The following is an 18291-nucleotide window of genomic DNA, read 5'->3' on the forward strand; positions in this document are numbered from 1 at the left end:
GTGCTTGCCGGTGGGGGGCGCCCGGTGCCTCCTTCCCTGCCTTCCTTGGGTGGGCGCGCAGCCTTCCGGTGGCGGGGGCCCGGGTACCTGGCCACTGTGGGGCGGCTGGGTCCGTGACCCGTCGGGGCTCTCCCGGCCGTCTGGGGGCCTCGGGGCGGCGTTGTTGTGGCCTCGCACACACACTGGGAATCATTCCATGTTAACCTGCACACTCATACATACACTCACAACACACAAACATACACACATACACATATGCGTACACACACACATGCACGTACATATGCACACGCACACACATACACTTAGAACGCACACACACATAGACATGCACGCACACGCACACACACGAGCGCCTGGGGCTCTCTTCCCCTATTTTATCCCTCTTTCCCCTTGTCTGGGTGTGTGTGTGTGTGTGTGTGAGAGTGTGTGTGGGGGTTGGTGTGTGGCTTCCACTCCCTCCTCTCGGATGCGGATGCGGGTACGACAATGTTTGGACGGTGTTCCTGGTGGTCTGCTTGTGCCTACTGTATATATTTATTTTCTTTCGTTGGTATTGACGTGTTTGGTTCCAGGAGCGGATACTGGCACAGGCACGGTCCCATGTCGTGGCGGTACCACTGGTTTCTTTGTGTGTATACTGTTTGTGTGTGTCCCTGGATCTTATCTTTCAGATACAGCAGCTGGTGTGATGATACGGTGTAAAGCAGCAAGATGCAGAAGCTGTCCTCATCACTCTTTCCTTTTTTGTTCTATTGTTTGTTATGTATTATTTCTCTTTCCCTGTCTCTCTCTCTCTCTGACCCCCCTCCTTATTTTATTTTTATTATGCATTTATTTATTTTACTGTCTCTCTCCCCTTTCTCTCCTTTCTCACTTTCTCTCTCGATTTTTTTTTCCCACTAACCCCCCCTGTCAGCTCCGGCTTTGTGGCGCATTGACATATAACTGATTAATAAAGAGTATACCTCAAGTAACAAGAGGAGCTTAAATCCGAAGCTCCACTTGTTAAAATAAAAGTGTTGGCACAATAAGGCACCCAGACTAACATCCTGCTTGCTTAACTGCCGACACGACAGGGGGAAGAAAAAAAAAAAAAAAAAAAAAAAAGATGTTACTTTGAAACAGACCACCTACCAAAACATTGTTGCAGACCAAGTACACCCCTTCATGGCAATGGTATTCCCTGATGGCAGTGGCCTCTTTCAGCATGATAATGCACTCTGCCACACTGCAAAAATTGTTCAGGAATGGCTTGAGGAATATGAAAATTAGTTCAAGGTGTTGACTTGGCCTCCATATTCACCATGTCTTAATCCCATTGAGCCCCTGTGGGATGTGCTGGACAAACAAGTCCAATCCATCGAGGCCCACCTCACAACTTACAGGACTAAAAGGATCTGCTGCTAATATCTTGGAAACCTTCAGAGGTCTTGTGGAGTCCATGCCTCAGCAGGATAGAGCTGTTTTGGGAGCCCTAGGGGGACATAAATAATATTAGGCAGGTGGTTTTAATGGTATGACTAATCGGTGTAGATAGTCACGTTTATTTATAAAGCACTTTAAAAACAACAATAACAGCTGACCAAAGTGCTGGACAAGCAAGGAAATACAACCCGATAGACAAACGGAAAAAAACAACATAAAATAAACATAAAACAAAAAACAAGACTAGAACCTTGATTTTGTTTTCATACATGGTCTATAACACAAAAAAGCACATGTAACAATTCAAAATGCTTTTATTTGGCTCTGACCTGATACAATGAACTTAACATTGGCTGAGGTTTCTAAATGTGTTATAAATGCTATTGGTTTTACTCTGCAAAAACAGTTAACAGTAACTGATGTTGATCACAGATTCTTAATATGAAAAAATATTATTGTAATATTAATTTGGCAAAGTTTTATCTCTTTCAATGTTTGTCCATATGACAGCATAACAGACAAATAACTGTGATCTCATATTGAAATCATTAATTTTAACTTTTGGTTCTGGCCACCAGGTTTGGATCCAGCAGGACCGAGTTTTAAAGGACATGATCGATACAACCGCCTGGACCCTACAGATGCTCTTTTTGTTGAAGCCATACACTCAGACACTGATGGTGAGTAACTTATGTGCACCCAAATCAGACAATCGTTGACAATAGATTTGTCATAACACTGGTTTAGGCATCAGGACACTCACCCCTTAATTCAGAAACCTGTGGTCTAATATGTACGATGCTATTTCGCAGTTTTTGGCATCTCCATCCCTGTCGGACATGTTAGCTTTTTTCTGAATGGAGGAAAAGACCAGCCCGGTTGTACACATTCTCTGAGCCCTCTGAGTAAGTTGACACCTGCACACACAACTCAGCAAACTCCAGCTTTTTAACACAAATAATCAGATCACTTCTTCCATTTGAAGTTTCTATCCAGATGATTTCCAGGAATGTGGCAAAAATAATTCAGTTACTTGCATAAGGTATACAGAACAGGTATTGCCTGTAAAATGTATGGGTACAGAATAAATTGCAACGAGAACTAATTAAGTTTGCTGGCACATCTGGTTTGATTTCCAGGCTTGGGTTATGTCGTTTGTGACCACATGAGGGCAATACATGTGTACATCAGCGCACTGAATGGCTCCTGTCGTCTGTGGGGCTTTCCATGCCCAACTTACAAAGAATTTCTCAATGGACAGTGCCTGGACTGCAAGAAGACCTTTAATGGAACATGTCCTGAAATAGGCTGAGTGTCTCTTTTCGTGAAATGATTGCACACCTAATATTGCAAGAGAAACAACAGACAATAATATATCTCAAATGATGTCTATATAATCATATAATGCAGGCGATACTTCATTATAATAAATAATATATGATCAGTATTGCAAATTAAAAATATTTTTTTCAATGTTGATTTAATACTCTTAAAATTGAAAGCATGCCTTTGAAAGTGTCATTCTCATGGTGGAATTTCTTTGTGTACCTCCCAACAACATCCTGTAGGACTCCAGCAAAGGAGTGGCATCATTATAGATCCTCTGCCCCAGGAGGAGAAGCTCTTCTTGCTTACCACCAATGCTGCCCCCTTCTGCAGTGAGTGCAGAGAGGCATGTCTTCTATGTGCCCTTAGTCCTGGAGTGCTCTAAATTTAGCCAGCCTATTATTTTAATTGATCCTGAATGCATGAATTTTGTAGCTCATATCCAGCCTACATCTTGCAGCTCATCACATACTGCTGGAGCTGCAGGTGTGGCCGCTGTCTAAGAGCGCTGAAGTTCAGGTGACCCTCAGTCATCAAGGACATCCTGACACAAAGGAGACCATCAAACTGTGAGTGTCTGCCAGCATGTAGCTGTTTGTGTGACTGTGGGTATGCGCATGCAGTTGAAGGTGCGTTGCTAAAGCAACACATCTGTGTTACAGGTACACAAAGAACTCCATGTACAAGCAGGTGATGGCCCACCCAGTTTCCCTCTGCGAAGTCAATTCCATCCACCTGAAGAACACAGGAGCCTGGTACCAAAAGGATGAGATTCACTTCATGTCCCTCTGCATCTCAGAGTTGCTGTCTTCTAGGTATGACATTGACACAAAGACATTTTCGTGTTGTAACTGAAGAGCAGATTTATAAAACCCATTCATTTCATAGGATATATTTTTGAAAATATTTCTGTGAACTAATTGAGTTTTGGTAATGTAACAAAAGTTCTTGATTGTGTTACATCAGGACTGGGTGGGTTTTGGATCCCAATATTTGATGAGGAAGCCTGACTTTAGGTCATTGGTGGTCTCATCTCAAAAACAACAAAAAACAGACTGAATGAGTTTTGGAAATTTGCTGTTCAATTATAAGTGAGAGAACAGTTCTAGTTTGTGTGTGTGTAAGTGTATGGATTATACTGCATTACATGTGTATGATCTCTTGCAGCAAGGACACTCCACTGTGTGTGGGGAGTTTCAATTTGATGAAGGGCTCCCTGTGGTCACATGAGCTTGTACGGCCATGTGAGAGCCAGTGAGAGCATGATGCTTCCACAAGATGCGGATCTTCTTACCTATATCCAGCAACCGCCACCCAACAAACAAGCCTCCCAGCCTAAATACTGGAAGCCGACCCTACAGACACAAATTAGCCCCTGCCTGCCACTTCAGAGCCAGTGCTTAAAAACATAAAACCTCGCATAAACCTGGTACAAAACAGGCAGATAATGTAGGATGTTGTCCTTTATTGTTTTGCATGCTAATCTGTGTGCCAAAGTATACTTAAATATTAACATATATTAAATTGCATGTAAAAAAATATTGGTGATGCTGTATTACTCATGCTCCAATAGTCATGCCAGCACTTTATGGTTCATTCTCGCATTGTCACCTCTTCAGCCTAAACAATATAAATGCACACGACACCTGAAAGAAACAGCTGTTCATTCATCTAGAAAACAAAGACATGAGAGCGGGCAGCATCCCTTGGGAGTGACTCCAAACACCAGTGTATTTTAGTAACCCTGAAAGCTTCATCCTACGGATGTGGAATTACACTGTACAGAGCATGACACTTGAAACGGGAGGGGGGATTTCCCAGTGCAGGAAAGCAGCTGCTCAGAGTGGGAGAACTGAGTGATACAGTGACACAGGAGTCATACAGGACTGCTTATGTGGAGGTAGGTGCGATGTGGACGAAGGAGCATCTTTTACTTTCCTCCTATTTGGGAGTGCAGAGTGTCTGTGAGCCCCCAACCAGCCATGGGGGGTTGTTTGTGTTGCCTGGTCAGTGGGCTGTGCCGTCCTCATAGACTCGGGGTGTCAGTGGGAACCAGAGGCGCTCGTCTTCTCTGCCAGTGGAGACGAGGCTGTCCTGGCGGGTGGTCCCCTGTTGGGGGGGGGGAGGGGTCAACAATTGCAGCTGCTGTTATTCTCCGCTCCCTTGGGTCAAAGAGGCAAAGTCACATGAGGAAATCAGAGCACCCTGTCACCACACTAGCACACCCACTCGATTAAATCGTAACACTGTCACAGAAAAGACATGAAATGAGAGCCCTCTCTCAAAACACATGCACACACAATAAAGTGGCTGCCAGTCCAAAAAGAGGTTTCATTTTTCCTTTTCTTCCGCAGTATCATTTTCAGTATCAAGTCCATAATTCGCTAGGGAATAATCCAAATTAGTACAGAGGTTTGGGTGAGTGAATAAAGGGGGTGCTCGTATGTAGCTCTATTACAGGTTAAGGCTTTGTTGTTCAAAGTGTCACTTCAGCCTGAAATCATTCTGATGAACTCATTGATGAAAGAACCATTTTAACAGCTCAACCATTCAGGGCCTTGCATTGATTTCCACCCCCCTCACATCCACACACTACCCCTTCCTACTCCCATTATTAAAAACAAGCAGTCACAGATCGTGCCAGGCCTAGCCAGCCACCATCGCTCTGCAGCTGTCCCAGAAGCACCAAGCCACTCTGGGCTACGCTCCAAGAGAGTTTAATTCTGTCTGGACACAGTGTACCCCTCGACACACACACACACACACACACCTGCCATTGTTGCTCAATCAACCAAAAATGTATCTGGAGAACTGGACCAGAAACAAAGAAAGAATAAGAACATGATGTATTACGAAGTACAGGAGTCCTTTCAGCCCGACTTCCTGCCTTGGACATGCAACATTTGCATAATGGTAACATTTTACGTTTTGCTGACTGAGTCTTAAGTCTCAGTGTCCACATCATTATTTGTTTATTCCAGAACACCCCCCCCCCCCCAAAAAAAAAAAAAAAATCTTTTACATGAAGACGGGTTTCATTTATACAAAATTAACCTCTATTTTCAGCCTTGCATTCTTAAATCAGCAGTAATGGATCCATTGGAACTGACCCCCCGGGATATTGTATACTTGGATGATGCCCCTCCTAAATCAATGCTCCAGAGAAGGTACAGAGAGTGTTCAATGTATACTGATGATCATGTCTGTGACATGACGTTTTGAAGCCCACCTCCATTTCATTAGTCAGATTAGTTTGTGTGTCACCACAGAACAAGCGTGGTCCTGCTCCCATACTTACATGTGGCTTAGCAAATATCCAGTGTACTAGTTTTTCACTGCCACTCGCTACTACTTCAAATAATTGCTCTCACTCCCATACTCCATGAAGGAGCCTGTCATGTCAGCAAAGTCCTCCAGAATCAGGCTGCTGGAGTCCTCACCAAAGAGCCTCTCCATATCCAAGGAACGGGGCCGGGGCAGGTCATGGACGGCTGGGGAATCTGCGTTCCCCTCCAGAAGACCCAAGCTGGAATTGAATGAGTGTGAAATCTGCTGGGCAGATCCAGGGTCTGCAGAGGGCGGGGCCAGCACGTGGTAAAGGCTGGGCAGGCGGATGTCTAGACGCACATTGCTCCTGGCAAACAATTTGTCGTTGAGGGAGTAGAGCTTGTCAGCAATGTCGCTACCCAGCATGACGGAGAAGAGGCGTGCAATATAGCGATCACGCGACAGAAGCAGGTAGAGCTTCCGCCGCCTCCATGAGATGTAGCGACAGTCCGTCTCCGCAGTCAAGGTCACCTGTCAGTTCAAAAGTCAGAGGTCATTGGGGTAGTCCTCAAAATGACCTACATCTCATTTACTCTATTAAATAATTCTAATGTTTGTATCTATGTATTTTTAGAAGAGAGAAGTTAAACAAGTGAAGGTTTCAGTGACTTTAGTCAGATGTTTGTAAGTGGACCAGAGAAAATTCTCAAATATTTGAATAAGAAGAACATCTCAGATGCTATAGCAGCCAAACTTGTTCACCTGCTTCTAGCTTATTGCATAAAGGCTAGGGAAACCTGTGGTCAGTTAATTGGTGTTGGCTGGAAACCTCCCCACTGATTGATTGTACCTGAAAGTTTCCCTCTTCTGTGGGTTTGAGCGACTCCCACTCAGGTGAGTCCAGGAACTGGTATGGGAAGATGTAGTGGAGGAACTGGCCTTCCAGAGACACTCGGATTCTAGTAGAGGCAGGCAGGCAGAGAGAGAGAGATCGAGGGAGCGAGAGAGAGAGAGAGAGAGGCAGTCAGCTGACACATATGGAGCAGAATGTGCAGAATATACCCACCTGCCTCTGCTGCGCTACAGTCTTCTGTCTGTGGGGCAGTATACCCTGGGCAGGAGTGACCATGTAGATCAAAGAATGTCTGAGTCTAGTCAAGACAGAACCCTTATAAGCTTCAATTAAATAACAATTATATTAGTAAAATATTAGGCAGGTAAATGTACTGATGCTTCTCACTTTAGATAAAAATCTGTGCTAAGCCATCAAATAATAATAAGTTACACAGGATAGATGGACTTAACTGAGATGGGCCTCCTGCTCTCCTGTCAAAGATTTCATTGTACAATGTGCACGTGACCATAAAAAAAACCTTGAACCTTGAACTCATCCTGGGCTATTTTTGTTAATATTGGTCATAAACATAGCAGTTATTTATGAAATCCAGTATAAGTATATGAGTGTGTGTGAGAGTGTGTGTGCCACTGCACCAGTATAAACTTTATCTGGTGATTTATTTAGGACACAGCAAGTACATATGTAAGATACTAGCCATGGAATTTTAAATGTTCCTTTTTAAAATCTAGATTGACAATGCCCACAAGAGTTCTACCATGAAACTATGAAGGTAAACCCTCAAGTCGACTCTCATAGCTGAACATTTCCTAAACATATCATTAATAATTCTGCAGGTTCCTCAGTTTACCACAGTTACTCATTCATGCATTCTGTCTAAAATGTATTTCATGCATGTCCAGCAGAGGGCGCCATCCTGTTGTTACGTGGTACTGCCCACCAAGCTGATTGTTTTCCTTCCACTACAGACCACATAACCATCTCTGATGATTATCACTGAAAAAATTGTAGTTCTCAAAAGTACTGTAGTAGCCAATTCATGTGCAGCTGGCCTCAAAGTTCCTTTCACAGATGGATGTTTCTATTGTAACAGTTCAGGAAAAATGCTTTCATCACAGGTACAAAATGACTGAACCCATCTGAACCTAAGCCAGGTGTCACAGAAGCTGAATGTCACTTCAGGAGGAACATTCAGACAGCAGTGTTTGCATTTATGCTAAGCAAGTGACTGGCCTGACCGTGGGTAATCGGGTTTACTTCACCATAAACAGGTTATGTAAGATGACCCAGCTCTCCATTGCTGGATTTGGCAGAACAACACACAAAGAAATATTTAAGTGCTAAAAGAGAGGTTTATATACTGTAAGGCATCTGCAGTAAAATCCATATTAAGCTTGTGAATGTAAGCCAGACATCTTGAGAACTGAAGAATTCTCTCAAAGGTCAAGGGCAGCTTGAATCTGAAGCTGCTGGCATTGCTTCATGTGTAAAGGGCTTTCTACAGTATAGGAACCCTGTATCATCCTGGTTAGACAGGGCCTATACATTAACACATAGGAAGATGCACTCAACTCCTCTCTAAATTCCAGCACGAAACATTTGCACACAAAAAGCCATCAAAAATGCAGAATATGTTCATCATAATCAGTATATGAACGTTTGTTTGTGAATTTGGACAGCTCATTTGCTTTATGTGCAGCTTATATGAAAGAAAATACTGTAATCGCCCCTCAGCACAACACATCTGCTTAGTAGTAAACATGGTACAATTTGTTTGACCTCTTCTCTGTCAGGGCAGTGTTGTGCAAAAAACAGATGATACAGCTATTTTTGTTTTGTTTTTCCCAAGGGCAATGAGGAAGTCCTGGTGCAGATCAGAGGGGGATAAGGGACTCACCTTCCAGACAGCAGGAAAGACAGTCGATCAATGACTGTCTTTCCCTCCAGAGCGTAAGCCTCTTCCTCGCCTAGGGACAGCACCTGGGAGTCGCAGGCCGCAGACACCTCTTTGAATATGGACACCGGCACGCCCAGCGGCAGGTAAACGCCAGAATAGAGGTTCCGGAACTCCTCCCCAGGCAGCCAATTTCTGTGCAGCTGGTACAGAAGATGGGCCAGCTGCAACAGGCACAGTGCCCCCAGCAGGCTGGACCAAACCACCACAGGCAAAGACCCACACAAAAGCCTCCAGCCCCACACTGCGTGGCACAAGAAAGCAGGAGCTAGACAACCGAAGATGTAGAGTGCCCCATAGGCACCGCTGCCGCCCATGTAGCCCAACCAGAGCAGTGTGTTACCCAGGTGGTAGAAGGCCCCCTCTGTCTCATTGCCCCATACAGTACAGAACTGGTATTCTGTCGACGCTGCATCCAAGGTGGTAGTGTTCCCATTCAACATCCTGCCCAGTCCCTAAAGCTGTCAATCAATCGGGCAAACACGTATGTCAGTTTAAGAATTAAAAAAACATCCAAAATTGGAAATGCTCTGATGTGCTTTACAACAAAAACAAAATACTCCGTTTTCTTTCCTACTTAATCGGGAACTGCAACTCAAGTAAAGATGACGTTCTGTTCAGCTATAGTGGCTCCAACGTATAAAGTAGCAAAATGTTTTTGAGAAAGATGTGGCACATTAATAGAAAAAAAAAGAAGAAAAATGAAATGTGGTCCGTCGTTCTGTGAAGTATTTACAAATTGTCTTGGAAAGTCTCTGGGTTTCTGTAGCGCTGAACTTGTCCCCTCTCAGTATGGAGCCTGAGCGAAGGTCCAGAGCCTCTGTAGTTCTGCCACGTCTTCTTAGCAGCCCTGCTCTCCCTCCCACTCTCCCTTCCTCTGTTTCATCTGCTTGTGTGTTCCTTTTCTCCCTGCGGTTGTTTCCCTAGAGGGATACATTCGGAATGTGTAGCTATCTCCTGGAAACGGACGACAGGGAGAGTTTGAGGGGGCCAATGAGGGGTGGAGCAGCAAATTCCCCTAGAAGGATCACCATGTTTGGAATTGAAACACAAGGAAGAGAGTGTCGATGACACACAGCAGAGCAGCTACTTATCACAGTGCGGGTGAAGTGGTAGCCCTGTCCAAACGGAGGCCAGAGAGAGCCTGTTTTTGACATACCTAACAAGGTGGGTGTGCTTCTCCAAAATCCAAGCCTCATCACAGACTGCCAGTGTGAGTTGCTACCCGGCATGGTGTCAGGGACAGAGAGCAAACCTCTCAGAGCAAGTTCCCAGCATGCAGCTTGCTTTTTCAGGGCACCTCCCCAGAGAAGGTAGGTGAAGGAGGTGAAGGTAGGTCCAGACTTCTAAAGCACCGATCCCCTGGCCCATCTGAGCATCACCAGAGCCAGTCCAAACATGTAGCAATGGGGGCATTTTTTTAGAAATGATTAAAGAGATAGGATTAGTGGGCAGGTCAGGTTTCGCAGCTGGCACAACACACCCCCCGACAGTCCGATGCCCCCCAACTGGCTTTTGCGTGCCAAACACCAGCAGGCTGTGACATTTAAAGGTGAAACTTAGAGCATACTGTATTACTTCATTCTGCAATAGTAAGTACCAGAACTCACTTTGAGCCAGTTCAGAATCAGAAGATTAGTGAAACCAGGCAGCCACAAGGGTCCTGCACAGCTCTTTCAAACTCTGATTTAGACTATAGTTGATTCTCACAAAAGTTGTGAGGGATGGGATTGCGATAAGCAGGAATCACAACAGTAAACATTTTATCATGGAAATAATTCCCTGCTGTGATGAGATCATCTTTAATAATGTAGTGAAATAAAATGCAGCGATGTGTCAGGTATGGCATTAATCATTACACACTTCCGCTTTTTCCATAAGCACTTAACCAATGCAGGCTCACAGCGAGCCTGGAGCTTTTCCCAGAAAGCAGAGGGCATGAGGAGGGCACAATGGACGAAACGTCAGTCATTCATAAGGGACACCATCAAAGCAGAATACCGGAAAACCTCACGAAAACACCATGAGAATTAGCTAACTCCATATACTCAAAAGCAGGTTAGTGACTGCACTCCAGACCGAGAACGCATAAAGTGTGAGGCCATGGAGCTGCCTGCTCAGTCACTGAACACTTCAAGACCAGCTGAAGCATCTCAAAAGGACAACACTTAGCTTCTCAACATTTTGGCCTGAAACTAGACATGTTTTCGCGAAACCAGGTGCATCAGGGATACACTGATCCTCCCCAGCGTGAGATAATGAAAGAAGAGCTGCTCTGAGGTGCTATTTAGCTCAGCTCTCTGAGCTCCATCCTACTATGGTGGAAAATCATGTGTCACTGGGGCTCAAGAAGGCAGCAGGCAGAAACAGTATATAGTTACTACACATAGCAACTTACCAGGAAAAGTGTCACTGGAGGACCAAGAAGGGACAATATATGACTTTTGCAGTCTACTATGGCATCTGGTAAACTGGAGGGGGTTAGAGCTTAGGGACGCCCTGCAAACGATGAAGACCTGTAAAATGCATCAGAGAGCAGGGAACCATGAACTCTCAGGAATAATTTCTCAGATTTGATTTTCCTAAATATAATCACTTGACTTAAGCAAAACAGAAAATTTCTTCTATAATTGCTCCATATTCAATAGGAAAATAAATTATATATATATATATATAAATGCACAGAGTGATGACAGCAAAGCATATCCTTATATTTGGCTCCCCCTTCAGGTCAGTCCCAGAACAGGCTCTAGGGCAATGATCCCCAGTACGTCAGAGAGTAGAGTGCTTTGGGAGCTGCCACATCCATACGAAGGTAATGGGCTGACAAGAAGGTGGGGAGGCCTTACAGTAACTGCAAAAACCAAACCGTTCATTTACTCCCAACTTACAGTTTCATTATTATATGTCAACCCTTTTTTTACTTTTTATAGATCCTTCAAAAGCGGGGATCTATAAAACTCAGTCACTGAAAGGGCCATATTAACAGCACCAAAGAATTTGTGGGCCGGACAAGGTAATGAAGGTATGTTTATTTAGTTAATAACACTATGACCCAAACTTTGCAGTTATTTAGTTGAAATCTCTACTACAAGTAATTAACACCTATAAATGTGAACTTTAAATCAAATGCATCCACTGGGATGATTAACTATTATTCATCTACTTTTATCTGACATCATCTGGTGGATCCTTCTTTTAAATAAGAAACAAGCTGAGTTAGTTTCAAGAAATCAAAACAAGATTATGAATGTATGTATGTATGTAAGTTGCATTTATATAGTGCTTTTCAAGACACCGAAAGCACTTCACAGAACCAATGGGGAGCCACTTCAACCACCACCACTGTGTAGCCCCCACCTGGATGATGCGACGGCAGCCATAGCACGGTAGCTAAGGTGGTTTAACGGCAGTAGAGAATTTGCCAGTTAGATACAGGGGATGATTAGGAGACCAGATCTGATAGGGCCACAGTGGGCAATTTTAGCCAGGGGTACCAGCCCTACTCTGGGGGAGGGGCAGGAAGAGTAAAGGATGATCCCTACTTCCCGGTTAGCTGTAACAGCAACATCTGTTATGTGCCGCTCAGTTACATAATTCAGTATACACAAAGAAAGTAATGGATTGACTTCTTATATAAATAGAACCTGAATTTACAAGTAGATGTACAACATGGAATACATAATCCTTATTATTCATTTGAGTTGGGTATGGCTAATGCTACTTACAGTTAGTCTCCCAGGGACATTGAAGGCACTTTTGTTGGGAAATTCAGACTGGGCTAATACTTGGTAGCAGAGAACACAAGATTTAATTCATTATGATTTTTATTAGGCAGTCTTATTTTTACATTTTTATTTTACATATTTATTTTTACAATGTGCAGATAACCACCCCTTAGGCTTTATTCAGACACAGTGACATCAGACACATTGCTTTTGGTTTACAATTGTTCTAATTGTGTGTGTGTTTGCAGTTTTAGTAATAATTTCAAAACAAATTCAGTTTTCCCTGCTGTACCAAAATTGCAAAGAACCTTGTACCAAAAACTGAGGTTTGTACCAAACTGTGCATTTTGTGCACTGTTACACCCTTAAAAATCTGCAATATCATAAAATCATTTTGCAGGTCATAAAGAATTGTGCTGCTGGCTGGGTATGACCCAGTGGCCTTGAGTTTGACGCTATTAAGTGTTATGAGACATTGTTCAACTAAATATACAATACGAATTATTATAACAGTTGTAAACCTATTTAGACTTAAGAAAATTCTCTCTTCATACCAGGCTGGCTAACCTACATTGTTAGTGCTCAGAGTGCCCAGCTGACCTCCCCCAGCACAGTCCTGCAGTTACTCAGAGACACCCTGTCATCGGAGATGCAGCCCCCAGTCCTATTTAAAGGCCAGAACACATAGTGCAGGCCACAGCTGCCATTAGTAGAACCCCTCCTCACAAAAAGAATGTAGTGTGAGAATGAGAGTCCTTGAATTATTACGAAGAGGGCAGCAGACACATACCCGAGTGTACATTTGTAATTTGCCGAGTTCTGTCTTGGCAAGTTAGCAAGTTACCGGAACCTCTCTCAGAAGCTCACATTTCACAGCACTACCATTCCAGGAGTGATGGATGGCAAAAAAAGGAAAACCAAGAGGACAACATCAGATTGCATAGGATATCTTTAATTTAATTTGATTTAATACACAAGATGTGATTTATGCAGAAAAAAACATACGTTAACAACAAATAAACAGCATTAAGTCACCTCAACCTTAGGAGACAGGAAAAAAAAAAGCCCACAACAGACATCTTTTAGAGGTAGAACCTCTCTTAAGCTTCAGGTGCAAGTGTAACTGAAGAAGTCTCCAAAGTGTGGACTCCAGCTACGCCATTCTGCTGGAAGATGGGAGCGAGTCAGTCACACAAACATGAAAAGAAAGCAGCTCACGTGATGGTCTAGTCTTTCAGACAATCTATTTTTACTATATCTTTCTAGTATTTCTGTGTGACTGTTAGCAAGTCCAAACCAGCAAATTCAGGACGTACCACTGTACTTATGCCAAAGGGAAATGGGTCCACAGCACATGACATGAAGCAAGCAGTGTCTTCACACCCTGCCTGGGCAGACTTTAAAGTGCAAGTCCTTCCTGTATGGCCTACACTCCCAACCGACGTTAAGAAATACAGAAGAAACCTTCCCCTACATCCATTAACCCTTCCTGCAGTTCATGTTTTTCCTTTGAAAACACTGGGTAATCAGCAATGGGTCATATTAAGTTACATGCTTATTACGTCACGATTTGTGCATAGCGGCCATTTTACCAGGGAATGTTCTGCATTTCTTTTCAATGTTAAAGAAAGTTTTATATAAACTACATGTATTGCGAGTGCTCAGGACTATGAAAAGCTGTATTTTGTTCTGGCAAATGGGACTGAGGCATTTCTTTGTATCATTTGAAGGAAGTCATCTACCACACAGTTAACTATAAAGTGCAAATGTAGGCACAATGAGGCGCCGTAACGCTTTCTTAAATGATCATAATGCATGAATTACCAGCTTTGTCTTACAGTAGGGTGCCGAACATAAACTCAAAGAAACTGTTATTTAGATATACTGTACACTCAAAAAATACAAATGGGACCAGCGACTGCAATGCAGATGATATGCAACGTCAAGTTCACCAGTCGGTTCTCCCTTTTAAACAAGCTCAGTGGCGTTAAAAACTCCCATGTTTAGAAGATAGAAAATAACTTTGTCCTTAGGAACAAAACTAGCTAGCCTGATTTATCGCTAACGAAGGCTTCCATATATGACAAACCACAAGATGCCACTGCCTGAGCATTTCTGTTGAAATTAACTTAATTTAGAATGCCATTAGCCTTAGGAGGCTAGCAAGTTCATTTACAAGTTCTAGAGCACAGCACTGCTGTTTGCTAATTGTCCTATACTGACATTCAGTCAGCAATATATGCCTAATTGACTGTATATACTGATATGCAATTTGCACCGATCACCAAAGCAGCTTCTTTCCTTTGAATATTGCCAAGGATGGCGATAGGCTGTATTCAAAAGTCTGTAAGCCTTTTGTTAAAATGGCATTTTATTAAGTATTTTAAATACACATAATATAATCTCTCAATGTATTTTGTTACAAATTAGTGTACATCTGATTTTTTCCATCCAGCAAAACACAAATTACAAAATGCTGAAAAGGAAATGAATACGCATTTTTAATGCATTTACTGTCCATTCTCAGGACACAGAACGAGCCACTTCTTGACAGTATCGTCGTTCAAGTTCTTCTCATTGATGGATCTTAACCAAGTTTTCTGTAGCCTTTCTGGCAGCTGATCAGTCTCTTTGCCTTGATTTGTACAATCCAAAGGTATACAAAAGAAACTTATGCCTTGTCCACACGTACACGGGTATATTTTAAAACGCACCTTTTTCTATACGTCTCAGGTCACTGAAAACAGAGCGTTTCCAAAACTCCATCCAGGGTGAAGATTTTAAGAAACTCCATTTTCAGCATCGACATGTAGACAGGGAAAACAGAGTTTTTGGCTCGAAACGTCAGATTGTGTGCCGTTGTCCATTTTGTATAACATCAGAGCGTGCGCTGTTTGCTGTATACATTAGGCGAGTTTGAGCAATGGCGGACTTAGCCGAAATAGTGCTTGTGCTAACCTTGCTGACAGAACTTCTTACATATGTACAGATAAATGTTGAGTCACTCTCACATTATATTGATCAACACAGGCGTCGGAATGTGCGCCATGGTTTTCAACTTAACAGGACTGGCAATTAGGCTTCTGATTGGCAGTACGGTTAGAGTTATAATGCCTCCTGTTGTTTTGGCATGCTTTTGACAGCGCATTTTAGCGGTTTCATGTGGACGTAATTTTTTTAGAAGACAATGTTCATGTGGACGGGGGGTGGGTTTAAATGGAGGAGGAAAAACACTGTTTTAAAATACCCGTGAACGTGTGGACAAGGCATTAGATTCGGGGTTTTCGTGCTGTTGTTGCCACTCGCACCCCGGTAAATTGGCCGCCGCCTCGTTTTCATTTATGCGTATCTTGGACAATGATGTCAGCTTAATACAACCCATTATTATCTGGAATTCATTTGCCCGATGAAACAAAATTCTGTATTGTGTGGCTATAACTCCTGTTTTCATAACCACCACATATGATGGTTAGGAGCCATTTTCCATGCCCCTTGAAGCTTTATTACAGCATCAACACAAAATGGGCCTTTTTAAACACAAATTATCTCCAGAAATACACAGGGCACTTTCATGCCCTTGGACAGACAAAAGTAATGCATGTGTGCCATGTGGGACAAATACAATGTAAAAAATTAGTTAACTATTAAACGCGACTGGTTTATGGACATCCAATCCAACAGTAACATACATATAATAGAGCACAGATGGTATTCCAGAAATATTATATTAAAATATTAGTATTAGTTCTTTTTATAAATGAACTTAAATGCGAAATTTAAATATTTAATTTGTATTTACTTACCATGCCATTGAGTGTCGGCGAACATTCAATGGCATGGTAGTATGGCAAGTTTCGGTTTTTCTGCCCACTTACCCGTCACGTCTTTCCAAAGTGCCCGATCACACCTTGAACCCGAGCGCTCGCATGCATTCCTTGTGCGCCTCGATCAGCTCATTGCAACTTTCTTCGCCTTTCTCGACGATGCTGCAATCGCCATGCATTGTTCGCAGTTATTGTCGGCAGTCATGTAGTTATTTAACAAGTTCGGCTAGTTAAACCTACCAGGTGTCCCTGGCTTTTTTGGTCTCTGGACAAGCACAACAAGGCTTCAGCGGCTTCTTCTCCTGAGGTGCTGCACTCAAGGGAGATGACTCACAGCTAGCAGCAGACAGCGTCGACATCCTCAAATTCGTTTGAACTTATCCCTATAGGAAACCATTGAATACACTTTAGCTATATAAAACACAGCGCGGCAGCTCCCATTATATATATACTTAAAACGTTCACATTGTGGCTGAAACACTATAGTCGAACATTGGAAGGATATTAAATCTAGTAACACCAGCTCATATATACGTCTCCAGAAATCAAATACTAGATTTTGCTTATCACAGTATTTACAGCGAAAACTTGGCAAATCTTCACAATTAAATAAGAAATCAAAATCAGATAATGTTATGTTAACAGGTGCTTTTGCAGAATTCAGAAATGAACGGTAATACAGAACACCAGTAAATGAAACAAAAACGCCCGTATTAACCATTTATTTTTAGAGGCATGCCGACTAGTTGTGTTAAAAAACAACATTTATTAAAAAAAAAAACGACAATATAAATATTACTACCTCCTCTGGTACTCAAGGATTCACATGTGCCCTTCCTTACGAAACAGAACCCTAAACAGATATGCGTATGAGCACTGGGAGTCTGGGAAAGGTAGTTCAACAGCGAATACGTTAAACTAACATCAACCATAATATCACTACACTTCCCAAAATGCAATAACAGGCTTTAATCCGGAACTTGAATTTCAAGGACATCGTTGATGTGCAACGATGCACCATTTGGTTCTTAACCGGATGAAACCTATACGTACAACCAATCATTGGAGACAACATAAATATTATCCATCCAATAAGCAATTACCAATGTCACTACCGGGTCCTCTGTCGATTGGCGCTGCGCATGTGTATTATTTTATAACCTTAAGTAGTATTTTGTGTTTCATGTTATGTGGGGCTCTTCTGAAGTCGCTGTTACTTTACTTCGGAAATGTATTATACAAAGATGAGGATTTTGGAATTTTACCACGCTGAAGACTGTCCTTCACTGTGAGAATTTAGCCCAAGTTTAAGTTACTAGAAGAGGGAGCGAAGTGAAGTGCGCCTTGTGTACCCGGACTCTGTAATCAAAAGTGTGTTTGCAAGAGGTTTGCTTTACTGAAACTGCACCACACATTAAAGCGGTCACAGACTGTATTCTTCCCCGAGCAACGGCTCCATGTTTGTATAATTTAAGTGTGTTTCACATCCACGGAAGTATGACGATTCTACTAATCTAGGATTTGACCATTAGGGGAGCTCAACCCTGTGTCGAAGCAGCTGGGTGGGGGGACCCCCAAGATAAAGTTTGCTGAGCTGGGGTACTACAAAGTATATACAAAAATGTGGGATACATTTTTTAGAATTTTTTTTTTTAGGGGGCTGAAGCACCACGTGATAGAGTCTACAAAGGTTTACAATTGCAACCTCTTGCTCAGTCAAATCCATTGACAGAAAGATGTATAGTTTAATATCCAAAGTGCCCATTGTTTGTTTTATGTGGACATGTTCATTTGTGCTCTGTATCATCATAATGTCTCAAAATGCCTAAACTTTTTGGTAAATGAGATGTGTTTGCTGTGCTCATCTTACCCTCAGCAGTGCCTGTCAATAAACACATGAAAGCATGT

General features: G+C 42.7%; 3 protein-coding genes across 7 annotated transcripts in view; 1 reads left to right on the plus strand and 2 right to left on the minus strand.

Annotated features, from left to right (window-relative positions):
* Window positions 1-4295, plus strand: part of pla1a (phospholipase A1 member A) — a 22723-nt gene extending 18428 nt beyond the window's left edge. For both annotated transcript variants that reach the window (XM_023837157.2, XM_023837156.2), the window contains exons 5-11: window positions 2007-2108; window positions 2241-2333; window positions 2568-2735; window positions 2997-3086; window positions 3215-3323; window positions 3417-3569; window positions 3922-4295. In XM_023837157.2, the coding sequence (XP_023692925.1) occupies window positions 2007-2108; window positions 2241-2333; window positions 2568-2735; window positions 2997-3086; window positions 3215-3323; window positions 3417-3569; window positions 3922-4012 (806 nt within the window). In that variant the 3' untranslated portion in view covers window positions 4013-4295. The remainder of the gene's footprint in view (window positions 1-2006; window positions 2109-2240; window positions 2334-2567; window positions 2736-2996; window positions 3087-3214; window positions 3324-3416; window positions 3570-3921) is intronic.
* Window positions 4200-9801, minus strand: popdc2 (popeye domain cAMP effector 2). Of its 3 annotated transcripts, none has more exons than XR_002841247.2 (4): window positions 8775-9800; window positions 6872-6980; window positions 6053-6552; window positions 4200-4863 (listed from the first exon to the last, which is right to left on the minus strand). XR_002841247.2 is itself a non-coding variant. In XM_023837160.2 (4 exons), the coding sequence occupies exons 1-4, from the start codon at window positions 9272-9274 to the stop codon at window positions 4781-4783; spliced, it is 1050 nt and encodes a 349-aa protein (XP_023692928.1). In that variant the 5' UTR covers window positions 9275-9801; the 3' UTR covers window positions 4200-4780. The 3 variants fall into 3 exon arrangements, 2 of the variants coding, with proteins under 2 accessions (XP_023692928.1, XP_072556967.1); XM_023837160.2 differs by having other exon boundaries at window positions 6195-6552; window positions 8775-9801; XM_072700866.1 differs by having other exon boundaries at window positions 4200-6552.
* A 3689-nt stretch (window positions 9802-13490) lies between these two features.
* Window positions 13491-17341, minus strand: cox17 (cytochrome c oxidase copper chaperone COX17). Of its 2 annotated transcripts, none has more exons than XM_023837121.2 (4): window positions 17186-17341; window positions 16624-16766; window positions 16435-16545; window positions 13491-13722 (listed from the first exon to the last, which is right to left on the minus strand). In XM_023837121.2, the coding sequence occupies exons 2-3, from the start codon at window positions 16740-16742 to the stop codon at window positions 16461-16463; spliced, it is 204 nt and encodes a 67-aa protein (XP_023692889.1). In that variant the 5' UTR covers window positions 16743-16766; window positions 17186-17341; the 3' UTR covers window positions 13491-13722; window positions 16435-16460. The 2 variants fall into 2 exon arrangements, with proteins under 2 accessions (XP_023692889.1, XP_023692890.1); XM_023837122.2 differs by having other exon boundaries at window positions 13491-13725.
* Window positions 17342-18291: the final 950 nt, after the last annotated feature.

This window comes from Paramormyrops kingsleyae, chromosome 16, assembly GCF_048594095.1.
Source record: "Paramormyrops kingsleyae isolate MSU_618 chromosome 16, PKINGS_0.4, whole genome shotgun sequence".
NCBI classification, from domain to species: domain Eukaryota; kingdom Metazoa; phylum Chordata; class Actinopteri; order Osteoglossiformes; family Mormyridae; genus Paramormyrops; species Paramormyrops kingsleyae.